Genomic DNA, 27,683 nt, shown 5'->3' with positions numbered 1-27,683 from the left:
GGGATAGTGCAGGAAAGTGGAGTTGAGGTCGAAGATCAGCCATGATCTTATTGAATGGCGGAGCGGGCTCTATGGGCCAAATGGCCTACTCCTGCTCCTATTTCTTATGTTCTTATGTTCACATCCTCTGGACGTCCCAATGCGCTTCACAACCAGTGAAGTACTTTTGAAGTATGTTACTGTTACAATATAGGGAAACATGGCAGCAAGGTTCCACAAATATTAATGAGACAATTGACCAGAAATCTGATTTTGGTTGTGTTAGCTGGGGGATAAATGTTGGCCAGAACACTGGGAGAACTCTGCTGTTCTTCAAATAGTTCCATGGGATCTCTTGTGTCTTCCTAAGAGAACAGACAGGGATTCCATTTAATATCTCATTCAGTAGATGGCACTATCTACAGTACAGCCCTCCCCCATTGGAGTTTTATCCTGGTATATGTGCTTACGTCCCTGGAGTAGGGCTTCAAGCCACATCATTGTGAGTAGAAGTAAGAGTGCTGCCTCTGAGCCTAGGCTGACAGTGGGTAGAATACCTAACGGGGACGATTAGTGGGAGGTAGAATAGAGAACTAAGACGGCAATTCATTTATGAGTGACATTGGCCGCGATTTTACCTTTCGGTGCGAGTTGGGAGCGGGACTGCTGCCTTCCGGGTTCTGATCCCACCCCCAATGACGTCCGACGCAAAGACGCTATTTTGCGTCAATTGACCTTGTTAAGCCCGCTCTGTGGGCTTGCCGGCCAATTAAGAGAAAGCCGGTGTCAGATGACGTCCACTGATGACACGTCATCTGCTGGTTTTCTTAAAGGGGCCGCGCACATTTTTTTTGTCATGATTTTTTCCAGTGTTTGACAGCATTGAGGTGCTGCAAACACTACCAATCACTGTACAAAGGTGTGCCCTTGCACTCAGGCTCTCCAGTGACTCCTTAGGATAAAACAGATGGCAGCTGCAGGTGAGGTTACAGAAGCGATCTGTCACTGGTGAGAGAGGTCCTCCCAATGAGGTGGGACTACACAAACACTTCAAACCTTGTTACTTACGGAAAAGTCTAAGTACATTAAAAATGATTTCCCCAACATTTTCTTACCACTGAAACTCACCAGTGTACCATTGGATCCTTCTGCAGCTGTCATCAATGTACAGACCTTACAGTAGACCCACAGCACATCAGACTTACCCTGGCATGGTGTCCGGACGTCAGGAAGCCCGCAGTCCACCTGTCAAAATTGAAAAAGCCTCTTAACTTACCTGTTAACTACCTGTTAACAAGCAGTTAAGTGCCTATAATCCTCTTCCTGCCGCTAGGTATCGAGTCCCTGCGCAAATCGGGGACCCGACACTTGGGAAGATCGTATGGAGGCGGGTTGACAGCGGGTTCGGGACCCGCTGTCAATCTTTGCAATTTTGCCAGCAGTCCTGCCTCCAAACCCGCCCCCTGAGTGCCGGCAAAATTCCCCCCATTGTGTTTCAATGATTGGGTTGGTCCATGGTGTTTTGTGGTTAATGTGGACCAATGTGGGATTTGATTGGTCAATGGTTTCACATGGTTACCATTTATCAGCCAGCAAAGTTGCAGGTTCATGGCTGCATTGCTGACTCACAATGCTATAATTTTACAATATTACAGACACAAAAGGAGCAGTTTTCACTTTCACCGTCTGGGCGGTAATCTGACAGAGCAGATCGCCTGCCCCTTATTTTAATGGGCTGAAAATCAGGCGGGTTCTACAATGGGCAGGCGATCTACTCCAACAGATTGGTGGTGAAGGTGAAAATCACATCCAAAATTTGTAATTGTATTGACAGATTCTGTTCAAGGTTCTTTGCTGTCCATGGATGGGATCATTTTCATCTTCAGTGTGGGCAGAAAACAAGCGGTACCAGTGCGGCTCCCATTATACACCCTGCTTGATTTCTTTTTCCCTTGAAATCATTGGAAAGGAAAGTTCAGAGGAGCGTATAACGGTTGGCCTCTGCTACCTGTTTTCTGCCACTGCCCGAGGAATTTTGATCGATTTAGAGTAGACATTGTTTTGCAATGTTATAAAATTTGTTAATGATAGCAAACATTGTGGCTGGGTAACAAAAAAAGGTGCTAAACTGCATTCAGGAATATGGAAAAGTTCAACAGATGGGCTAAGAAATGTGGAAGGATTTTTTCAGCTGCACAACTGAAAAATAATGCATACCAGAACAGAAAATGTATATAATGAGAACTTAAGCATGAGCCAAGAGGGAAGAGGAAAAGGATCATGGTTATTCACTGAAAAACTCCAGTCAATGTGGAGCTGTGTTCAACAAAACCAAACCAATACGAAGATATATCTCAAGGGCATTATTATAAGTTGAAACAAATTATTGTAGCTTTGTGCAGAAGATGGTGACGTGAGGAGGCCTTCAGAATTATGAAGGATTATGATGAGGTCAATAGTGATAGATAATAATAATTCTAAAAGGGCTAAGAGTGTTAAAATAACAAGCCTGAAGGCTTTTGGCTCGATTTTGCCATAGGTGCGGTCTGGGGGCGTGTCAGCCGCTTTTCGTGTTAGCCACCCGACTCCAATTTGATGTGGGAAAAATATGCGGTATTCCCCTATTTGGGCAATTGATTTCCAGCGTGTGGGAACCCCTGGCCCACTTAATCTTTCCATCCTGAAAGTCGCCTCCGATGACGTCATCAGTGCTGCTGGATTTAAGGCCTGCAAGCAGCCTTGCTGCTTCTGCAGACTGCAAACCTTAGCCCTTTGCTGTGATAGATTCCTCCAGCCAATATGTCCAGCAGTAGGCCAAAGTCTGCACCAAGGTTCGATGACACCGCCCTGCAAGCTCTGGTGGAGGCAGCAAGAGGAAATAAGAAGGTGCTCTTCCCTCCCAGCAGACGAAAGCTGTGTGGATGCAAGTGGCCCAGGAGGCCAACTCTTTGTCTATGTGCCGCAGAACCTGGCTGCAGTGCAGGAAGAGGTTTCATGACCTGCGCACTGGAAAAGTGAGTATGACTTTCCCATCACCCTCAGTCTGATCCCCATTGCCTCTCCTCACCAGCACTCAGCTTTGACAACCTCTTCCTCCACATCCAACTTGACACTGACATCCCTGCACCCTTACCCATTCCCTCTCTCTCTATGGTCACACTCACCTAACTATTCGACTATGCAGCCCTCACACTCCCTATCACTGTGATGCTATGAAAACAACTTACAACACACAGTGATGGCCCTTGGTCTTGCCACCTCACTCCATCTTTGTCTCCTTCTAACCATCAATGATATGGATTCTCTGCACTCACTCCTTCATTCTCACTCAAACTCCACTTGTCTCCCTCAAACACCACTTGTCTCCCTCATTGCAGGAAAAGAGAACTCACAATAAGAGGGAAAGAGCGAGGGACAGGAGGAGGGCCACCCTCAGTAGCCCAGCTCACCCCCTGGGAGGAGGTGGCCCTGGAGATCGTGGGAGTGGAGGAGGATATGCAAGTGGGGGACAGACAGACGGGTGCGCCAGAGCAAGCTGGTGACAGAATAGTTTATCATCTCTCTCATTGACATTGCATGAGTCACTGATAATGATGCTGATGCTCTAACAGATTGACTTTTGATCGTCTGCAATATTCAATGTGCATGTAACCTTGGCCTCACATCTCTGACCCTTTCCTTTACTCCCCCACAGGACCATCGAAAGCCCCCGTCCCCACTATCCAGGAGGAACAGCCTGAGCCTCCAGACTCCTCAGAGGAAGCTGCAACCTCTGAGGGCGCAACGTCAGCAGAATTCCGCGGACCCAGCACCAGTGCAGATACTCACACCTCGGTGGTACCTTCGCGAGGTAGTGCAGTGTCGTCACCTGGTGTATCACAGCTCACAAGTGAGCATCAGCAGATGGTAGACAGGGACAGCAGTGGAGAGTCCTAGTTGGAGGGTGCAGGACTCTGCCAGCTCAGCTCAGCTGCATGTCGACCCTCTGCCTCCAGGTCCATCCAGAAGGAGAGCAGTGCTTCAACTCCAGGAACAGGTGCAGGAGTCTCTGGCAGGTTTTTTCTCCAGGGTCGCTGCGAGTGTGGAGCGAATGGAGGAGACCATTGCTAACATGAGCAGAGCCTTTGTGGAGGCATTGGCGCATGAACACATCACCACGGAAAGGATGGCAACTTCCGTGGAAAGGATGGCCACCTCCATGGTAAGGCTGGCTACGTCCATGGAGGAGCTTAGTCGCCAGGGTATAGAAAACATGGTATTTGCTCAGAATAGACTGACATCTCTTGAGGAGCGATGGTCAGCTCTTGAGCAAACAAACCAGACCTTCAGGCAAGTCCTCGGGAGTAGGACTTCCAGTACAGAAACAGGTCCTCATGGCCCCCCTGAATTGCAGCAAGGTGCTGTCAAGCCACTTGCTAGCTCTGAAGTGGGACTGACCCATGAGAGGGATGTTGGTGGCATACAACAAGGAAGTGGGGGCTCCTCTCCAAGTGCTCACACGACCATGCCACTGCAGAGCCCTCGGTCAGAGCCCCACCAGAGTCCCCACCCAACTGAGATCGGCGCCTCAACCCCTGCACAGCCGCAGGAGCAGCAGACTGTTGCCGAGCCCTCACAGGTTCGCAACCCCAGAGGACGCCCGCCAAAGGTGTCGAGACAGGAGCAGCAAGAAAGTGAGCAAGGGGCATCCACGTCTGCTGAAGCCACAGGGGAAGCACCACGTAGGAGCGCGCTTAAGAGGAAGATAATGCACAAGTAGCCACAAGGATAGTCACTTGGGTGAAATGTTATGTTTAATGTTGAAAAGCCATCAGTTGGTTATTGTCATTAAAAATGTTGATGTCAACTGTTGCAGTTGTGGCGTGTGTCATAATGGGACTTCCACATTGAGGGCTTAGGATGACTTGCAATTGTCAGTATGGTGGTCAGAGTGGTAGGAACCGCAGGTTCTTGGCCATTGTCGATGCTCTGGTAAGAAGCTGCGATGCAAAAGTGCTTGATTGGCTAAACTAAGCAAATCTGGCCAAGATGAGTGCGTGCCTTGCATCCCGGCCAGCAATGTGCTCGCATGCTGCTGGCGCTGGTTGATGCGCCTCTGCAAGCTGGTCGTTGTCACTCTCCTCCTCCTCCTCCTCATCTGAGGAGGCTATGCGATGAGCCATTTGTTCCTCAGGCATCTGCAAGCCATGATGCTGTGCTATGTTGTGAAGTGCACAGCAAACCACGACGATTCTGGAGACCCTGGCTGCTGAGTACTGCAGAGCTCCACCTGATCTATCCAGGCACCTGAAGCGCATCTTCAGCAAGCCGATGGTTTGCTCGATTATGGATCTGGTGGAAATGTGGCTCGAGTTGTAGCGCTCCTCAGCTTCGTTGGATGGGCTCCATTAGCCACGCCTTCAGTGGATAGCCCTTGTCTCCAAGTAGGCATCCGTTAAGTTGGTCTGGCAGACTGAAGAGCGGAGGCACACTAGACTGGCGCAGGATGAAGGAGTCATGGCAACTGTCAGAGTACTTGGCACAAACATGCAAAATGTCCTTCTTGTGGTCACACACCAGCTTTACGTTGAGGGAGTGGAAGCCCTTGCAGTTGACAAAAATACCTGGATTGTGATGGGGTGCCTTAAGGGCCACATGTGTGCAGTCAATGATGCCCTGCACCCTTGGAAAGCCTGCCAGATTGTCAAACCCAACCGAACGCACAGTTACACTGGCTTGATCCTTGGAGAATTGGATGTGATTGTGCGCAATGGTAAAGAGGGCATCGGTTACCTGCGTGATGCAAGTGTGTGCGGCCGCCTGGGAGATGCCGCTGATATCTGCTGCTGATGCCTGGAATGAGCCTGAAGCAAAAAAGTTGAGTGCGGTGGTGACTTTAACGGCCACTGATAAGGGTTGTCCACCTGCTCCTCTGGGCTCCAGGTCTTGCTGCAGCATTGCGCAGATGTCACCCACTACCTCTCGCGAAAGTCTGAGCCTCCTTTGGCACTGCTGCGCAGTCATGTTGAGGTAGCTGCTCCTCTGTAGACCCTGTTTGGGGAGTATCTCCTGCGCTGACGTGCTTCCATGCGCTGACGCCTTCTGGCCTGTGCAGCTTCAGGTGGGTGAGCAGCAGCTTGGAGCTTTTGCTGTTGCTCCTGCAGTTGGTGCTGCTGTTGTTCAGGGTTCTGCTGCTGCCGCGGCTGGTCTTCATCCGAATCTGATGTCCAGGAGGAAAGGAAATAAATAGTTCCCATTCTTCTGGTATATACCTCAGTTGAGGAAGCGCTCATTCAAGGTGGGGAGAGGGGTTTCCCAGGAGGTCACACTGGAGATGAGTGTCAGGCTCCAAACTTCCACAACAATGAGTAGGCCTGTTAAAAGTTCCACCAGACCTGAGACAACAAAGTTCTGCCACCTGCAAATGATGTTTGGTGAAAACTCCTTTTTAAAGGTGGAGCTGCAGCTGTTAGTAAGCAATCCACTTGTGCTGCCACCAGGTTTCACTGATTTGTTTCAGAGGAGGCGTGCAGCATGTGGGAAAACTGTTAAAATCAGAAAGGCCTCTCAAAATGGGATTATGGAGGCAATTAAATGGTTGTTAAGCGGCTTAAGGGCCTATCCCACCTCTTGGAGGCGGGATGGAGACGGGGTCAGAAAACTCACATGTGGGAAAATTGCTCGGAGGCGAGATGGAGGTGGGATTGGGTCCGCCCGGCTGTTTTTGCAATTTTAACATCTCACATGCCTCCAATCCCGCCTCCTCGGGCCTGGCAAAATCGAGCCCTTTGTGCCTTAATGCGAGGAGCATTCGTAATAAGGTGGATGAATTAGCTGCACAAATAGATGTAAACAGATATGATATAATTAGGATTACGGAGACATGGCTCCAGGGTGACCAAGGCTGGGAATTCAACATCCAGGGGTATTCAGTATTCAGGAAGGGCAGGCAAAAAGGAAAAGGAGGCGGGGCAGCTTTGCTGGTTAAAGAGGAGAGTAACACAATAGTAAGGAAGGATATTAGCTCTGATGATGTGGAATCTGTATGGGTAGAGCTGAGAAATACCAAGGGGCAGAAAACGTTAGTGGGAGTTGTATACAGACCCCCAAACAGTAATGCCGAGGTTGGGAATGGCATTAAATGGGAAATTAGAGATGCGTGCAATAAGGGCACAGCAGTTATCATGGGTGACTTTAATCTACATATAGTTTGGGCTAACCAAATTAGTAACAATACTGTGGAGGAGGAATTCCTAGAGTGTATACAGGATGGTTTCCTGGACCAATATGTCGAGGAACCAACTAGAGATCAGGCCATCTTAGAACTGGGTATTATGTAATGAGAAAAGATTGATTAGCAATGTTGTTGTGCGAGGCCCCTTGGGGAGGAGTGATCATAATATGATAGAACTCTTCATTAAGCTGGAGAATGAAGTAGTTGACTCAGAGACTAGGGTCCTGAATTTAAATAAAGGAAACTACGATGGTATGAGGCGCGAGTTGGCTGGGATGGATTGGGGAACGTTACTTAAAGGGTTGACGGTGGATAGGCAATGGCAAACATTTAAAGATCGCATGGATGAACTACAGAATTTGTTCATCCCTGTTTGGTATAAAAATGAAACAAAAAAGGTGGTGCAACCGTGGCTAACAAGGGAAATTAGGGATAGCATAAGATCCAAGGAGAGGACATATAAATTGGCCAGGAAAAGCAGCAAACCTGAGGATTGGGAGCAGTTTAGGATTCAGCAAAGGAGGATAAAAGGATTAATTTAAGAGGGGGAAAATAGAGTATGAGAGTAAGCTTGCAAGGAACATAAAAACTGACTGTAAAAGCTTCTATAGATATGTGAAGAGAAAAAGATTGGTGAGGTCAAGCATCGGTCCCTTGCAGTCCAAATCAGGGGAATTTATAATGGGGAACAAAGAAATGGCTGACCAATTAAATACATACTTTGGTTCTGTCTTCACAAAGGAGGACACAAATAACCTCCCAGAGATGTCGGGGAACATAGGGTCTAAGGAGAGGGAGGAACTGAATGAAATCAGTATTTGTAGGGAAATGGTGTTAGGGAAATTGACGGGATTGAAGGTCGATAAATCCCCAGGGCCTGATAATCTACATCCTAGGGCACTTAAGGAAGTGGCCCTAGAAAAATAGATGCATTGCTGATCATCATCCAGAATTCTATAGACTCTGGCACAGTTCCCATGGATTGGAGGGTAGCTAATGTAACCACACTATTTAAAAAATGTGGTAGGGAGTAAACGGGTAAGCCTGACATCGGTCGTGGGGAAAATGCTAGAGTCCATTATAAAAGATGTAATAGCAGAGGACTTGGAAAACAATGACTGGTTCGGACAAAGTCAACATGGATTTACAAAAGGTAAATCGTGCTTGACTAATCTACTGGATTTTTTGAGGATGTAACTGGTAGAATTGATAAGGGAGAACCAGTGGATGTGGTGTATTTGGACTTTCGATAAGGTCCCGCATAAGAGATTAGCGTGCAAAGTTAAAGCACATGGGATTGGAGGTAAGATACTGACTTGGATAGAGAACTCGTTGGCAGACAGGAAGCAAAGAGTTGGAATAAACGGGTCTTTTTCCGAGTAGCAGGCAGTGACTAGTGGGGTACGGCAGGGATCGGTGCCACGACCCCAGCTATTCACAATATATATTAATGATCTAGACGAGAGAACTAGATGTAATATCTCCAAGTTTGCAGACGACACAAAGCTGGGTGGGCGTGTGTGCTGTGAGGAGGATGCAGAGAAACTCCAGTATGATTTGGACATGTTGGGTGATTGGGCAGATGCAGTATAATGTGGATAAATGCGAGGTTATCCACTTTGGTGTCAAAAACAGGAAGGCAAATTATTATCTGAACGGCAATAGATTGGGAGAAGGGGAAGTGCAACGAGACCAGGGTGTCCTTGTGCACCAGTCGCTGAAGGTAAGCATGCAGGTGCAGCAGGCGGTTAAGAAGGCAAATTGTATGTTGGCCTTCATAGCGAGAGGATTCATGTACAGGAACAAGGATGTCTTGCTGCAGTTGTACAGGGCCTTGGTGAGACCACACCTTGAGCATTGTGTGCAGTTTTGGTTGCCTTATCTGAGGAAGGATGTTCTTGCCATGGAGGGAGTGCAGCGAAGATTCACCAGACTGATACCTGGGATGGCAGGAATGACGCATGAGGGGAGATTGGGTCGATTGGGCTTATATTCGCCGGAGTTTAGAAGAATGAGAGGGGATCTCATTGAAACTTATAAAATTCTAACAGGACTAGACAGATTAGATGCAGGAAGGATGTTCCCGATGGCAGTGGAATCCCGAACCAGGGCTCACAGTCTAAGGATAAAGGGTAAGCCATTTAGGACAGAGATGAGGAGGAATTTCTTCACTCAGAGAGTTGTGAACCTGTGGAACTCTCTACCACAGAAGGCAGTTGAGGCCAATTCATTAAATATATTCAAGAAGGAGTTAGATATATTTCTTAAGGCTAAAGGGATCAAGTGATATGGGGAGAAAGCAGGGACAGGGCACTGAATTTGGATGATCAGCCATGATCTCATTAAATGGCGGAGCAGGCTCAAGGGGCTGAATGGCCGACTCCTGCTCCTATCTTCTATGTTTCTGGTTTCCACTCGCTGGCCAGATGATAACAAGAGAGCACAAATTAAAAATAATCATAGATTGAAGGGGAGGTTTGAACATAAATAGTACAATGTGCATTGAAAGGCCCGTTTCTGTGCTGTGACATTCTATGATTATAATGCTCAGGGGCAAGGCTGTAATGCTGTGCTTTGGAGATGATTCAGAGTGACAAAGCTGATCCTGGGAGCTAGAGCTCCTCAGTTATGAGGAACAAGAGCACATAATTAAAGTCGTAGCAGTCAAAACTAATTAATACATTTAGGAACACGACTGAGGATATGTACAGATGGAGATGGTCTAACAATGTATGGATTATGATAGTTCCTGAACTCCTAAAAAGTCATGCTAAAGAAAGCAACAGGTCTCAGATGTATAATGGCCCAGAAATTCGGGTTGGGGGCTTCCCGCGGGTGCAAGCCCCCGACCTGCACTTACCTTGCGCGCCGGCCGTTGAGCTGTGGGCCCCCGTGGAATTCCGATCCGAGGCCTGGTCCAGCTGCCGGCGAGCAGTGCTTGCGTATCCCAGGGGCGCAGTTAGTTCGATGCGTCCCCTGAGATCACGTGGGCCATGGGGAGCCAATCGGAGCAGGGAATGCTCCATTCATAAGTCTGACAGGAAGTGCTGTCAAGACTTATAAATACTACGGCCCCAAAATAGCACTAAATCTTCAAATAATTTTTTTTTTAATCACATTTTTTAAATAAACTGTAAATTACATGAAATAACTATTTTAAACAATAATTTAAATTTTTGAAATTTTTTTTAAATTTTCTAACGGGGCTAGAAATAAACTTACCTTGCTTTAAAGTATTTAAAAATAATAAACCTGTGGAAAAAATGTTTTAATTTTAATTAATTCACCACTTGCCTTGTAAAAAGCAGGGCTTACGCCTGATTTTTACATTTCTAAATTCTGCAGGCTTACGTTCCCGGGAAAACCTGTAAAAAAAAAACGAAGTTCGATGCGCACGCGCCGCCCCTCCTGCGCACGCGTATGACCTCTGAACCCCTTCGTTCAGAGGAACTGAAGTGCCGGTTTCCCGCGCATGCACAGTGCATGCAGGAAACCGGCACTTCCATTGGGCCTACGGGTGAGTACCCCGTGCGTACTCACCCGTGGAGACCCGAATTTCTGGGATTATATAATGTCAAGTTAGATAGAAGCTCTGGAGGTTTATATAAGAACCTTTCTTTAGGATATTGAATGGGTTGAATAGAGTCAATATGGGCCGCAGAAGAAAGTTAAGAAGGCAAATGGTATGTTGGCCTTCGTAGCAAGAGGGTTCGAGTACAGGAACAAGGATGTTTTGCTACAGTTGTACAGGGCCTTGGTGAGACCGCACCTTGAGTATTGTGTGCAGTTTTGGTCGCCTTACCTGAGGAAGGACGTTCTTGCCATGGAAGGAGTGCAGCGAAGATTCACCAGGCTGATACCTGGGATGGCAGGAATGATGTATGAGGAGAGATTGTGTCGATTGGGCTTGTACTCACTGGAGTTTAGAAGATTGAGAGGGGATCTCATTGAAACCTATAAAATTCTGTCAGGCCTGGACAGACTAGATGCAGGAAGGATGTCCAGAACCAGGGGTTATAGTCTAAGGATAAGGGGTAAGCCATTTAGGACTGAGATGAGGAGGAATTTCTTCATCCAGAGAGTGGTGAACCTGTGGAATTCTCTGCCACAGAGGGCGGTGGAGGCCAGTTCATTAAATATATTCAAGAAAGAGTTGGATATATTTCTTAAGGCTAAAGGGATCAAGGGATATGGGGAGAAGGCAGGGACAGGGTACTGAATTTGGATGATCAGCCATGATCTCATTGAATGGCGGAGCAGGCTCGAAGGGCTGAATGGCCTACTCCTGCTCATATCTTCTATGTTTCTAAATGGGTTAAATAGGCTAAATTGCTTTGCTTTGATCCATTCTGCTTTTAACACTCACTTACAAATATTGTTCCATATGAAAGTACTGAATTGACATGCACTGTTGCTCCTTACTAAAGTTTCTTCCAGCATCATTTCTTGATGCACGTGAAAGAAGCCCTTTAAAAAAAAAACTCAACACCTTTTCTTTGTATGTTCATAACAATATTTGCAAAGATTGAAAAAATCTAGTTTTTTCCCCCACAGGATAAATTTTACTCTGTACAGTCAATTTTGTTGTGACCCTTGCAGTCAACATATATTTTATTTACATATTTAAATGATGATTTGGTTTCCTAGCATACGATTTTACTCTTGAATTTATAACGCTTTCAGTTTAATTTTTTAAAAGTAGAAATGAGCATGCTAGTTTATCTTTTTAAGTTGTGGCACTACGAATGTGATTTTAATTTTACTATATAAAAGAATTATTAATACTTTTATCTTTTTTCAAAAGTATGTTTGGAAGATTTGCAATATTCTTAATCCATTGTGCTCAATTATTTTCAATAATTTCAGTTGTGACTCTGCTTGATTGTCATGTCTTTTTTCCTGTTTAGCACAAACAATGGCACTAACTCAGGCTCGACTAGTGCGTGCTGCAAAACTTACAGCCGCTCTTGGAGATGAGCAGATTCGCTGGCAAGAGAGCATCATTCTGTTTGAACAGGAAATATCAAATATAATTGGAAATGTCTTCATTGCAGCAGCTTGTGTTGCATATTATGGAGCCTTTACTGCTACATACCGACAGTTGGTACGTCACGGTCCTGTCAACACAATTTAATCACTGAAGTCCTGAATCTACCAATAATGATAGTAACAAAATAGAGATTTTCCTTTTGAAAAGTATTAGGAACCGTGAAATTTTAAAACATTTTTAGGCTTTCCGCGGGAGGGCAATTGTGCTATTGTCAACCCGATCACCTGAGGGGTGGCAAGACTTTCCTGTCTACACCCTGGTTAGTTGCTGGCCAAGGTGCAATATTGCCATTGCCTATGGAGATGGCATGTGGACTAGATTTCTACCTTTTCAGCTATGGATGGTGGACAAAGGTGCTAATTTATCATCACTTGCTGAGGTTGAAAAATACAATACAGCAAATAGATATTAGATCTGATTTAAGCTGCAGACATTATGTAAAGATGCTCTTGACTGCTGTTTAAATTAGCATTATGGTGTGATGAACAATGTAGCAGTTCAATACTAGATTTCTTAATTCAACAGTTATCTACCTTCAATAATAAAAACAGAAAATGCTGGAAATACTTAGCAGGTCAGGCAGCATGTGTGGAGAGAGAAAAGGAGTTAACGTTTCAGGTCATTGACCTGAAATGTTAACTCTGTTTCTCTCTCCACACATGCTGCCTGACCTGCTGAGTATTTCCAGCATTTTCTGTTTTTATTAATTCAGATTTCCAGCATCCGCAGTATTTTGCTTCTGTATTAATTATCTACCTTCAGTTTCTTTCTGAAAGTAATAACTTGATGCAGATTTTGCTGTAATCGATTTGTAGTTTGCATGGATGCTACACCATCTGTTTAAATATATTACCATAAAGTTATTAATTTTATAATTGCAATCAAATAAGAAGTATTGGTTTAATAACTTCAGAGATCAATCTCATTGATATTCCAGCACAGACACAATGTGCCGAATGGCCTCCTTCTGTGCCATAAATTTCTATGATTCTATTATATGATTGCAATATTTCAATAGTGCCTTGTAGTTATTATAAAGACATTTCAGTCGTGACTTCAAAAGTGAATTATTGAACTGGTACCTCTTAAGAAAAATGGTGTAAATATTTAGTTGTGGTTTCTTGCAGGTGGTGTGATGCACCACACCACTTGTTTTCCGAGTACCGTACTGCATTAAACAAACCTGGATGCAACTGATCCCGAGCAGCCTGCTGGTTTAAGGGATCTTTTTGGAAGCCAGTTTAAATATTTATACAAGCCATGTATAGTTATAAGTAACACAGGATTTAAAGTCTAAAATGCACCAGATTCTTTTTGCATTTTAAATGTTGAAACTACCTTGGAAAACATGCTCCCTAAAAGAGCCTACAGAATATGAGAGTACTCAGCTACTTAAGAAACCTGCAAGAATCTTGGTTACTGTAGTCTTGTGGTTTGATTTCTAATTCATCATCAGATTGCTGCGGTGTGCTAGTGAGATGTACAGTATCTTTAATATATGCACAGGCAAGTTTCTTGTATTTCTACTGATATGTAAATAAAAGGTTGGTTTGATACATTGAAGCAGACACTTATTGTCACTATTACAAATGTACAATTTAAAATGAAAACATGCAAGCTAAACCATATCTATATTTCAACAATTCGTATATTTTTATATTGTCACAAAGTAAATGTATTTTAAAAGTACTTATTCTACGGAAGCTTTTAAAATTGCATTTAATTAGTTCTGTAAATTGGCAGGCCTTGTGTCTGGTTGTTAAATTAAGAGGGAGAAAGCCATTGAGAGATTTGATTACCCGTCAGATGCAATCTGCGTAGAAATAAATTACCTGTTGTATCTAAAATGAATGAGTTATTCAGTGCAGTAATAATATATCGGTCATAGTCTGTCAAGTACCAGTGAAAGTCTGCATTTTAAATGGAGCTCAATTTATGTGTATCAAAATCCATTAAAACCCATTAGGAATAGAATATTGCCAAAGGATAATAAACTACTACAGTGGTGAAATATGCGTGCAAGGTGTATTAGCTTTTATGATTTGTAATCAAAAGCAAACCCAAATTTTAAAAGATAGGTAGAAGATGGGCAGGATTTTCCCCTTGCTATATAGTGGTGAGGATACTGTAACAAAATCTACTTCTACCCAATTAATTAATTTTCTTCCTTGGAGAGAGTGCAGAGGAGATTTACTGGATGATGCCAGGGATGAGAGGCTTCAGTTCTGTGGAGAGACTGGAGAAGCAGAGAAGGTTAAGCAGAGATTTAATAGAGGTGTTCAAAATTATGAAGGGTTTTGACGGAGTAAATAAGGAGAAACTGTTTCCGCTGGCAGAAGGGTCGGTAACCAGAGGACACAGATGTAAGATAATTGGCAAAAAAAACAGAGGGGCGATGAGAATTTTTTTACGCAGCGAGTTGTTATGATCTGGAATGTACTGTCTGAAAGGCTGGTAGAAGCAGATTCAATTGTAACTTTCAAAAGGGAATTGCATATATACTTGAAAAGGAAAAATTTGCAGGGCTACGTGAAAAGAGCAAGGGTGTGGCAATAATTGGATAGCTTTCAATGAGCCGGCACAGGAACTACTGGCTGAATGGCCTCCATCTGTGTTATATATGATTCTATAATTGTAGACACTTTTTGTTGGGCGAATGATTTGAAAACCTGGCAGTGGCACCCTTATTGCAAGGTGGACAGTCATACTAATCATGCTGCCACTGCTTCCAAAACCACTCTGTATTTATACAAGCAAGAAAATAAATCTGTGTTTTCTAGCAATTCTTACATTATGATTATCAGCCAATTGCAAGACATTGGCCTGGATTTTGCGGTAAAAATAACGATGAGGCTATCAGCGCTCCCCATTATTAAAGAGTAAATCGGACAGCAACTTCCGGTGACTGCACGTGCACAGTTAAACGTGGAAATCAGGAAGTTGCTGTCCGAGTTACCCTGCTCCTCCAGAAGCTTCACTATACTGGTATCTCGGCAAGAAACTCAACATTGAAACACATGGAAGGGTGTGAAGTTGCGGTACTTAAGCGATAGATACCCACAAAACATGCCAGAAAAAGTTAGGGCTTGTCCATTCCAGTGTAAGTAAATTTTTAATGCCATGATAAGTCTTAATTACTGAAAATTAACTTTTACAAGTGTGGAGTCTCATTCCTTCAGATTTTAATTATTTTTGGAAGATTTTAAAAAATGTCATTAAAACATTTTTTAAAACTTTTTCTTACTGTCTCTCTTATCTTTCTCAGTTAATCCCATCTTTCTTACCCTCTCATTATTTTGCTTTCTGTACATGATTTGACATTGAATTAAATATTCTACCTGACACTTCCTGGTTCAGACTCTGTGGGCTAGATTTTCAGTTGCTTGCGCCAGCAGTTAGCGCCTTAAGAGAATGATTTTCGGGCACTATTCGTGTAGCGCCCGGGCGCAGCGCAGTTTGCGCCCCGCCCCAAATTAAGTTGCCCGTTAGCGCCGGCGCAAAGTTTAGCGGCCGCCCGGATGCGCGCGCAGAAAATGACGTCACATCCTCGTGCAACGCCCTTTGGCCGCCCCGAATCCAAACTTCAGTCGGACCGCCCCATTCTGCAGCTGGCGTCCAGAGCGTTTGTAAAATGGAACGCAACACACCCTGGGGAGCGCAAATTAAAGGGCACTCCTCCTGCACTATAAACGGCAGTCTGCATGTGTTGTGTGGAAGGATCCAGTGTGTTGTTGTGAACGCTGTATCATCATCATCACCACCTCCTCCTCCTCCTCCTCCTCCTCCTCCTCCTCCTCCTCATCATCATCATCATCCTCATCATCCTCATCCTCATCCTCTTCCTCACATGCACCCTTCCCCTTTAAGAGCTCACTGGCACCAGAGTGTCTGCCGTGCGCTGCGCCCGAGCTCGGGCGCTGTGCTCTGCACCGCCGGCTTAGCGCCTAAAGATAGTAGTGGAACGCCTCTTTTAGCGCTCCACCAACCTCTTAGGGCGAAGCCACTGAATTTCCGGCAACGGGGCGCTACTTTGGGGCGGGCGCTAACTTCGGGCGGGCGCTAAGGTTAGCGCCCCAAAACTGTCTATACTGAAAATCTAGCCCTGTATGCCTCATTAGGAATTTTTCAATCTGATTGGTTAAGGTGATACACAGTTGCTTTCCCTGTTCACACAAGTCCCACAGAGGAAACTACAAGGGTATGAGGGACAAGTTGGCCCTGGTAGATTGGGAGACTACACTGAAGATGGACATACAATGGCTAACATTCAAGGAAATAATGCATAATTTGCAACAAACATGTATTCCTCTAGGGCATAAAAAACCAAAAGGAAAAGTGATCCAACCATGGCTAACAAAAGAAATTAAAGCTATTATTAAGTCAAAGGAGGAAGCTTATAAAGTTGCCAGAAAAAGCGGTCAGCCTGAGGATTGGGATATTTTTAGAAATCAGCAAAGGGGGACCAAGAAATTGATGATGGGAAAATGGATTATGAGCACAAACTAGTGAAAAATATAAAAATGGATTGTAAAAGCTTCTATAGGTTTGTGAAAAGGAAAAGACTGGCGAAGGTAAATGTAGATCCTTTACAGTCAGAGACGGGAGAATTTATAATGGGGAATGAGGAAATGGCAGAGAAATTAAATATTTACTTTGTTTCTGTCTTCACGGAGGAAGACACAAAAATCCTCCCAGAAATACGAGAAAACCAAGGGTGTGGCGAGTATGAGGAACTTACAGAAATTATTATTAGTAAAAAAACAGTACTAGCAAAATTAATGGGACCAAAAGTCGATAAATCCCAAGGACCGGATGTCCGACATCCTAGGGTTTTGAAAGAGGTGGCCATTGGGATAGTGGACGCATTGGTTGTCATCTTCCAAAATTCTATAGATTCTGGAACGGTTCCTGCAGATTGGAGGATAGCAAATGTAACCCCGCTATTTAAAAAAGGAGGGAGAGAGAAAACGGAGAACTACGGACCTGTTAGCCTCACATCAGTAGTTGGGAAATTGCTGGAATCTATTATAAAGGATGCAATAACTGGACACTTAGAAACCAATTATAAGATTGGGTAGAGTTAACATGGATTTATGAAAGGGAAATCCTGTTTAACAAACCTATTGGAGTTCTTGAGGATGTAATTAATGGAGTAGACAAAGGGAAACCGATAGATGTGGTGTATTTGGATTTTCAGAAGGCCTTCGATAAGGTCCCACACAAGAGGTTGGTGAACAAAATTAGGGCACATGGAATTGGGGGTAATATACTAGCATGGATTGAGAATTGGTTAACAGACAGAAAACAAAGAGTAGGGATAAACGGGTCTTTTTCAGGATGGCAGGCTGTGACTACTGGGGTACCACAATGATTGGTGCTTGGGCCCCAGCTATTCACAATCTATATCAATGATTTGGATGAGGGGACTAAATGAAATATTTCCAAATTTGCTGATGACACAAAGCTAGGTGGCAGTGTCAGTTGTGAAGAGGATGTGAAGAGGCTTCAAGGGGATCTCGACAGGCTCAGTGAGTGGGCGAGAACATGGCAGATGGAATATAATGTTGGTAAATGTGAAGTTATCCACTTTGGTAGAAAAAACAGAAAGGCAGAGTATTTCCTAAATGGTGAAAGATTGGGGAATGCAAATGCTCAAAGGGACCTGGGTGTCCTTGTACATGAGTCACTGAAAGTGAATGTGCAGGTGCAGCAAGCCATTAGGAAGGCAAATAGTATGCTGGCCTTCATTACAAGAGGATTTGAGTACAGGAGTAAAGAAGTCTTACTCCAATTATATAGGGCCTTGGTGAGACCACACCTGGAATACTGTGTACAATTTTGGTCTCCTTACCTAAGGAAGGATATACTTGCCATAGAGGGAGTGCAACAGAAGTTCATGAGATTGATTCCTGGGATGGCAGGACTGTCGTATGAGAAGAGATTGAGTAAACTAGGCCTGTATTCTCTTGAATTCAGAAGAATGAGAGGGGATCTCATTGAAGCATACAAAATTATTACAGGGCTTGATAGGGTGGATGCTGGGAGAATGTTTCCCTTGGCTGGGGAGTCTAGAACCAGGGTCCACAGCCTCAGGATAAAGGGTAGGCCATTCAGGACTGAGATGAGAAGAAATTCCTTCACACAGAGGGTGGTGAATCTTTGGAATTCTCTACCCCAGAGGGCTGTGGAGGCTCAGTCATTGGGTGTATTCAAAACAGAAGTCGATAGATTTCTGACTAGTAAGGCCATCAATGGATATGGCGATAGGGCCGGTGAATGGAGTTGAGGCAGAAGATCAGCCATGATCTCATTGAATGGCGGAGCAGGCTCGAAGGGCCGAATGGCCTACTCCTGCTCCTATTTCTTATGTTCTTAACTACAATGTCTGCATTGTCCTTTTCTTTTGTGAAGACAGACGCAAAGTATTTTTATCCCCTGTCGAGGGTGCCGCTGTGGTAAAATGGGTTTCTAATCACCACAAGTTCCAGTGCAAAAGCCCATAGAAAGTCTGTGGGCGCCATTCATTCTCCGCTGACCGCAAAATCTGGGCCAATGATATTGCTTGGACCAACTTGTTACAGGGTGAATGGGAGGGTGCTGCACTTTGGAATGCTTTTTTTCCTGCAATTTTTGACAGGCTGAGTTCCCTGTCTCAGCCATGAGAAGATACTAAATGGAGCCCAAGTACATCCCCACAGGGTAGGAGGGGGGAGCCACTCTCTCATTGCCAATTTTAGACTGACATTCACAGAAGCTTGAAAATAAGTTACCTGCTGTCCTCTTCACCAGGGAAAATGGATGGGATGAAAAAGACCTTAAAAAGAAGGAATACGGAAGAATAGTTACATTAACACCAATTAGTTTATTGCTCCTGAAGGCCTAATGCTTTCTAAAGTTATACAGCATCAATTTCTGTTGGAATGAATACGAAAGCTGCTCTTGTGATGTTGACCTTCCTTCACTTATTAGGTGTGTTTTAAAACATTAAGCATAATTTATTTTAATATCAAAGACAATGTCAAGGTACTGTGCTGGATACCATAAATGTTTTCTGCTGGTATTAAGCTTTTACTGTTTTCTCACTGCAAACTTAGCCAGACTCTATATTCTAGTCTAACTTTCATTAAAATAAAGACCTTTATAATGTACTGTGTGAATTTATTTTTCACTTTTATAATTGTTACAGCGTAAAACAAATCCTATGTGTAGGAACTTCTGTGTTTTACAATTATCAGTGACAGTTTTTTTTTAAACAGCTAATAGATCAGTGGATTAAAGGTTGCACGGAACTAGAAATTCCTATCAGCGCAGGCTTCAGCCTCATCAACATCTTAGGTGACGCATTTGAGATTCGTCAATGGAACACTGATGGTCTACCCCGTGATACTATTTCCACTGAGAATGGCATTCTTGTGAAGCGAGGTCATCGGTGGCCCTTGATGATTGACCCACAGGATCAGGTTAGAATGCACCTTAATAACTTGTGGTAACAAATGACATACCTTTCATGAGGTTGGAATATTCTATACTATGGAATTGCTCTTCGGTAGCAATTTTAGAAATTTCCCTTTTTATAGTCATTGCTGGCTTTAACTAGTAGCTAAAATCATAATGCATTATATAATGAGCTAGTTAAACTTATGTGGATTCTAGAAAAGTCTGAGAACATTTTCTCATTCCAATCTGCTCTAAAATATTGAGGGACACTTCTTTTGCAGCACGGTATCAATTGGATGAATTGTCTAGCTACCCTTTTTTTGCTGCTTAAGTGATGTGACTGCAATAGCAATTGCATACAGGCAAGGAATCTGTAATATGATGCAACTTACAAATAAACTTCTGTGAAAAGATTAATTTGATATTAATATATGTTTGTAGGTATTATTTTTTCACATAGACAATGGAAGAGTACATAAGTAAAAAGTATTCATCCCTTGGACTTTCCTTCTGCTTTCAAACAAACAATCCAGCAGTCTCTCCTGACAATTCTCATGCCCTCATGTTGAACCAGATATTACAGTGCATCTGATTAACTAATGCAGTGATGCAGACAGTTTGCTGTCAGTGAAAATTGATCAACCATAAAATTCATTGTGATGGTAACCTTATGGATGTTACTGGCCCGTAATTTGCGGTCAGCAGTGAAGCAAAGGCATTTGGCACTGGTCCCGAAGAAAGCTGCCCACAAAGGTCTTGCAATCTCTGTGGCAAGAAATTTGGCTTTCTCGACGTGCAGTTGAGAGCGGTGCAGTGTACTGGGAATTCCACAGCGCGAGCTGCTGTGACATCAAGCTGTCTAAGCAGCTAATCACTGATGCACTATCAATTGCTACAAAAGACTGGAGATTGAGAAAGTAATAAACAGGCTTTTATTACCAAAGAACAGAGCATGCCTCTTGTGGTTGCCTGGTATCCAAAAGGGCCGGAGGCTGCCGAGCAGCGACCTTTATACCCAGCCATGAGGGTGGAGCCAGGGGCGGAGTCAGCTGAGGCATGCACAGACAAGTACAACAATATGCAAGAGTGAACAACAGTACTAACAGTGAACAACAGTACTAACAACAGTGGTGAACAACAATACTAACAACAGTGGTTTACCACATTCACCCCTTGTTTAGAATTGAGTCCGGCGGGGTGAAGTGCACTAAAAATTTGTGTACTAAAGTCTATCAGGAGACCTTGTAAGCCGTCCTGAGCGTCGCAGCAGCGGCGGTGATGGTGCAGCATCCAACGTTGAACCCGGTGTCTCGTTCAGAGGAGGTGTAGCAGGTGGCGGACCCTGGGGCTGCTGCATGCCGTCTACAGGGGTCAGAGCATGGGTAATGGGAGGTAGCGATGGTGGTCTCTCAGAGGCACCCGAAGGTGCGAGGTCTCGTGCGGGGACTGTGTCCTGGGGGCAGGCAGGAGTAGCGGTGGGTGGCGAAGAGGGTGTTTCAAGAGCACCCGCAGGTGCGAGGTCTCGAATGGAGACTGTGTCCTCCCGCCCGTCCGGGTACACCACGTAAGCATACTGCGGGTTGGCGTGGAGGAGGCTCACCCTCTCGACCAGGGGGTCCGCCTTATGGGTCCTCACGTGCTTCCGCAGTAGGACGGGACCTGGAGAAGTCAGCCATGTTGGTAGCGAAATCCCCGACGTGGACTTCCTGGGGAAGGAGAACATTCTCTCGTGAGGAGTGGCATTGGTGGGTGTACAGAGCAGCGACCGAATGGAATGGAGCGCCGCAGGGAGGACCTCCTGCCAGCGGGAGGTCGGAAGGCCCTTAGATTTTAAGTTTAAAAGGACTGCCTTCCAGACTGTCGCATTCTCCCTTTCCACCTGGCCGTCACCCCGGGGGTTGTAGCTGGTGGTCCTGCTTGTAGCAATGCCTCTCGCGAGCAGGTACTGCCGAAGTTCGTCGCTCATAAAAGATGAGCCCCTGTCGCTATGGATATAGCTAGGGAAACCGAACAATGCGAAGAGGTCATTCAGACATTTAATGACCGTGGTACTGGTCATGTCCGAGCAAGGGATGGCAAATGGGAAACGGGAGTACTCATCGATTATATTGAGGAAGTACACATTGCGGTCAGAGGAGGGGAGGGGCCCTTTAAAATCGATGCTCAGCCACTCGAAGGGGCGCGTGGCTTTGATCAGGCTCGCTCTGTCTGGCCTATAAAAATGCGGCTTGCACTCGGCACAGATCTGGCAGTTCCTGGTCATGGTCCTGACCTCCTCGATGGAGTAGGGCAGGTTACGGGATTTGATAAAATGGAAGAACCTGGTGACCCCCGGGTGGCAGAGGTCATTGTGGAGGGTCTGTAATCTATTAACCTGCGCGTTGGCGCATGTACCACGTGATAGGGCATCTGGGGGCTCATTGAGTTTCCCGGGCCGGTACAAGATATCGTAATTGTAGGTGGAGAGTTCGATTCTCCACCTTAATATCTTGTCATTCTTGATTTTGCCCCGCTGCTTATTATGAAACATAAAAGCTACTGAACGCTGGTCAGTGAGCAGGGTAAATCGTTTTCCGGCCAGGTAATGCCGCCAATGTCGCACGGCTTCCACAATGGCCTGGGCCTCCTTTTCGACAGAGGAGTGTCGAATCTCGGGGCCCTGGAGGGTCCTTGAGAAAAAGGCCACGGGTCTCCCCGCCTGGTTAAGGGTTGCAGCTAGGGCAAAGTCGGATGCGTCGCTCTCCACTTGAAAAGGGAGGGACTCATCCACAGCGTGCATTGTGGCCTTCGCAATATCGCTTTTTATGAGAGTGAAGGCTGCACAGGCCTCTGCTGTCAGGGGGAAGGAGGCGGACTTGATAAGGGGTCGGGCTTTATCCGCATAGTTGGGCACCCACTGAGCATAGTAAGAGAAAAACCCCAGGCATCTCTTCAGTGCTTTCTGGCAGTGGGGGAGGGGGAGCTCCATAAGAGGGCGCATTCTATCGGGGTCTGGGCCGATGACTCCGTTCTCCACTACGCAGCCAAGAATAGCAAGGCGCTTAGTACGAAACATACATTTGTCTTTGTTGTATGTGAGATTCAGCCGCTGGGCCGTCCGGAGGAATTTCCCTAGATTAACGTCGTGGTCCTGCTGGTCGTGGCCGCAGATGGTGACGTTGTCTAGATATGGGAAAGTGGCCTGGAGCGCGTTCTGGTCAACCATCCGGTCCATCTCCCGTTGGAAGACAGAAACTCCGTTGGTGACGCCGAAGGGAACTCTGAGAAAGTGATAGAGCCGACCGTCAGCTTCAAAAGCTGTGTACTGGCGGTCCTCAGCCCTGATGGGGAGCTGGTGATATGCCGACTTCAGATCAATCGTCGAGAACACCTTGTATTGTGCTATCTGATTGACCATGTCAGATATGCGGGGGAGTGGGTATGCATCCAACTGGGTGTAGCGATTGATCGTCTGGCTGTAGTCAATAACTAGGCGCTGTTTTCCGCCAGTCTTCACCACCACCACCACTTGTGCTCGCCATGGGCTATTGCTGCTCTCGATAATCCCTTCCTTCAGGAGTCTCGCTACCTCGGATTTAATGAAACCCCTATCCCCGGCACTGTAACGCCTACTTTTGGTAGCGATGGGCTTACAGTCGCGGGTGAGGTTAGCGAACAAGGAGGGGGGGGAGACTTTAAGGGTGGAGAGGCTGCAAATGGCGCGCGGCGGGCGATTTAAAAACTGCTGGCTGCAGACCGTGAGAGGGGGGAGGGGTCCACCGTACGTTAAAGTGACACTCTTAAGGTGGCACTGAAAATCCAACCCCAGTAGGACGGCAGCGCAGAGATCGGGCAGGACCAGAAGTTTAAAATTTTTGTATTCAGTACCCCGCACTGAAAGAGTCACCATACAGTAGCCACCGACTTCCGCTGACTGGGCTTTGGAAGCCATAGAGATGCGATGACACATCGGCAGGACCGGGAGAGAGTAACTGCGCACCGTGTCGGGGTGTATAAAACTCTCCGTGCTCCCGCTGTCAAAAAGGCAGGTAGTGGCGCGGCCGTTTACCGTAATGTCCATCATGGACCTGGACAGTTGATGCGGGAGAGATTGATCCAGCGTCACGGAAGCCAGCGTATGTTCAAGCGCGTCGATGCGGTCGTCCGATGAGGCGGTGGTGGAGTCCGGGTCCCCCGTAACTGAAGTCGGAGGCGTCCAAGATGGCGGACAAAATGGCGGCGCCCACGGTCCCGATCCCCACGCAGCTGGGGGAGCCCAAGATGGCGGGCAAGATGGCTGCGCCCACGGTTCGCACGCGGCGCTGCTGGCGTTAGCGGTCTTCCCTTTGCAGGCGCTAACGTAGTGACCTTTCTTCCCGCAGCCGGAGCAGGTAGCATTCTTCGCGGGGCAGCGTGCGCTAGGGTGTTTAGCTTGGCCACAAAAATAGCATTTTTGTGCCTTGGACATCGCTGCAGCAGTCGGAGGTGGCGGTCCCATGGCCCAAGATTGCGGCGTCCACGGCGCGGGGCGATTAGGGGAGAAAGCGTCCATATTTCTGTGGGCCGCGTCGAGCGAGAGCGCGAGGGACACTGCCTTTGTCAGGTCTATTTCACCCTTCTCCAGCAGCCTCTGCCGGGAGTAGTCGGACCTTAGACCCGCAACGAAAGCGTCTCGTATCACTCCCTCCGCATGTGCCGCGGGCGATACTTCCTTGCAGTCGCAGCCGCGTCCGAGTACCCGCAGTGCCCGTAGGAAGGCCTCCACCGATTCCCCGGGCTGCTGTCTACGAGATCTTAAAAGGTGCCTGGCATAGACCGTGTTAACCGGGCGTGCATACTGCCCTTTCAGTAGGTCGATAGCCGCCGCATAGGTCGTCGCATCTTGGATTAAAGTATAGACTTGGTGGCTCACCTTCGAGGCCAGGATTTTCAGTTTATTTTCATCAAGAGTCACGGTCGAGGCTTCCAGATACGCCTCAAAGCAACGCAGCCATTGTGCGAATTTAGTCGACGAACCCGCTTCTTGGGGGTCTAGTTCCAGGCATGTTGGTCTGAGGGCTCGCAGCAGCGCCTGCTGCTCAGCGTTTTGCGCCATCGGTTGATCAGCATCCGCAGCCAACATTTAATTTTGGTAATAAAATTGATGCACTATCAATTGCTACAAAAGACTGGAGATTGAGAAAGTAATAAACAGGCTTTTATTACCAAAGAACAGAGCATGCCTCTTGTGGTTGCCTGGTATCCAAAAGGGCCGGAGGCTGCCGAGCAGCGACCTTTATACCCAGCCATGAGGGTGGAGCCAGGGGCGGAGTCAGCTGAGGCATGCACAGACAAGTACAACAATATGCAAGAGTGAACAACAGTACTAACAGTGAACAACAGTACTAACAACAGTGGTGAACAACAATACTAACAACAGTGGTTTACCACAATCACAATACAGAATTCTCACAGACAGCTAACCAGGAAGTGAAGAAGCTCCCATTATTCTCACTTTTTAAAAAGCAAAACAAAGATTGGGGCTCTCACACCGGAAAAAGGTAAACTCAGAACAAAGATGGGGGCTCTCACACCGGGACAATGGTAAACCCAGAACAAAGATTGGGGCTCTCACACCGGGACAATGGTAAACCCAGAACAAAGATTGGGGCTCTCACACCGGGACAATGGTAAACCCAGAACAAAGATTGGGGCTCTCACACAGGAAAAAGATAAACTCAGAACAAAGATTGGGGCTCTCACACCGGAAAAAGGTAAACCCAGAACAAAGATTGGGGCTCTCTCGCACACGGGGAAAAGGTAAACTCAGAACAAAGATGGGGGCTCTCACACCGGAAAAAGGTAAACTCAGAACAAAGATTGGGGCTCTCATACCGGGACAATGGTAAACCCAGAACAAAGATTGGGGCTCTCACACCGGGACAATGGTAAACCCAGAACAAAGATTGGGGCTCTCACACCGGAAAAAGGTAAACTCAGAACAAAGATGGGGGCTCTCACACCGGGACAATGGTAAACTCAGAACAAAGATTGGGGCTCTCACACCGGAAAAAGGTAAACTCAGAACAAAGATTGGGGCTCTCTCGCACACAGGGAAAAGGTAAACTCAGAACAAAGATTGGGGCTCTCACACCGGGACAATGGTAAACCCAGAACAAAGATTGGGGCTCTCTTGCACATGGGGAAAAGGTAAACTCAGAACAAAGATTGGGGCTCTCACACCGGGACAATGGTAAACCCAGAACAAAGATTGGGGCTCTCACACCGGGACAATGATAAACCCAGAACAAAGATTGGGGCTCTCACACCGGGACAATGGTAAACCCAGAACAAAGATTGGGGCTCTCACACCGGGACAATGGTAAACCCAGAACAAAGATTGGGGCTCTCACACAGGGACAATGGTAAACCCAGAACAAAGATTGGGGCTCTCACACCGGGACAATGGTAAACCCAGAACAAAGATTGGGGCTCTCTCGCACACGGGGAAACGGTAAACCCAAAACAAAGACTGGGGTTCTCATATGGGGAAACGATAAACCCAAAACAAAGATTGGGGCTCTCAAACCGGGAAAAGGTAAGCCCAAGACAAAGATTGGGGCTCTCAAACCGGGAAAAGGTAAACCCAAGACAAAGATTGGGTCTCTCTCTCACACGGGGAAAAGGTAAACCCAAAACAAAGATTGGGGCTCTCACACCGGGAAAAGGTAAGCCCAAGACAAAGATTGGGGCTCTCAAACCGGGAAAAGGTAAACCCAAGACAAAGATTGGGGCTCTCAAACCGGGAAAAGGTAAACCCAAGACAAAGATTGGGTCTCTCTCTCACACGGGGAAAAGGTAAACCCAAAACAAAGATTGGGGCTCTCACACCGGGAAAAAGTAAACCTAAAACAAAGATTGGGGCTCTCACACCAGGACAACGGTAAATCCAAAACAAAGATTGGGGCTCTCACACCGGGAAAAGGTAAACCTAAAACAAAGTTTGGGGCTCTCACACCAGGACAACGGTAAATCCAAAACAAAGATTGGGGCTCTCACACCAGGACAACGGTAAATCCAAAACAAAGATTGGGGCTCTCACACCGGGAAAAGGTAAACCTAAAACAAAGTTTGGGGCTCTCACACCGGGAAAAGGTAAACCTAAAACAAAGATTGGGGCTCTCACACCGGGAAAAGGTAAACCTAAAACAAAGATTGGTGCCCTCACACCGGGAAAAGGTAAACCTAAAACAAAGATTGGGGCTCTCACACCAGGAAAAGGTAAACCCAAAACAAAGATTGGGGCTCTCACACCGGGAAAAGGTAAACCTAAAACAAAGATTGGGGCTCTCACACCGGGACAACGGTAAACCCAAAACAAAGATTGGGGCTCTCACACCGGGACAACGGTAAACCTAAAACAAAGATTGGGGCTCTCACACTGGGAAACGGTAACTCTAAAACAAAGATTCGGGCTCTCTCTCACCCGGGAAATGGTAAACCCAAAACGAAGATTGTGGCTCTCACACGGGGAAAAGGTAAACCTAAAATAAAGATGAACAAACTTTTAAAAATTAATTAATTTTTTTTAAGTTTCTTAATTGTAATTTTCATCATTACGGAGAAATTTGACACACCACAAAATTAAAATTAGTTTTTCAGGATGGTAACGTTACTTTACTGTTAAAACCCCAGTTACACCTAATCCAACAAGGTCTAACTTTTAATGGGGTATTTAACAGCGATATTACCGTGGAAAAGCCAAAGTTTTCGTCAGTTTTACCAATTTCCCCGATTATACTGATTGCCGGAGGGAGTGCGGATCCACAGTGTCGGAGCAGTGAATGACTGACCGCAACTTGAAGATTTCCACGTTAGGATTTGCTATCCGTTCGCTGTTACTACCTGCCGCAAATTCCATGCCAATAAAATCCAGGTGGTAATTCTGAAAATGTCAATCTGGCTGGGCTCTGACTCCACACACTCTTCTTTCAAAAATCGAAGTCCAATCCGGAATCATTGCTAAAAGAAGAGTGGCAAAACTCA

At 46.0% G+C, this 27,683-nt stretch overlaps 1 protein-coding gene across 3 annotated transcripts in view; it reads left to right on the top strand.

Annotated features, from left to right (window-relative positions):
• The window catches only part of dnah6 (dynein, axonemal, heavy chain 6), a 1,317,984-nt gene that overhangs the window by 997,159 nt on the left and 293,142 nt on the right, over positions 1 to 27,683 (top strand). For all 3 annotated transcript variants that reach the window (XM_085993638.1, XM_085993630.1, XM_085993647.1), the window contains 2 exons: positions 12,100 to 12,296; positions 19,499 to 19,702. In XM_085993638.1, coding sequence (XP_085849764.1) covers positions 12,100 to 12,296; positions 19,499 to 19,702 — 401 coding nt within the window. The remainder of the gene's footprint in view (positions 1 to 12,099; positions 12,297 to 19,498; positions 19,703 to 27,683) is intronic.

This window comes from Somniosus microcephalus, chromosome 1 (assembly GCF_052327205.1).
Source record: "Somniosus microcephalus isolate GS21.2 chromosome 1, FLI_Smic_1.0, whole genome shotgun sequence".
Taxonomy (NCBI): Eukaryota; Metazoa; Chordata; class Chondrichthyes; order Squaliformes; family Somniosidae; genus Somniosus; species Somniosus microcephalus.
This window is presented reverse-complemented; position numbering and strand designations above follow the sequence as displayed.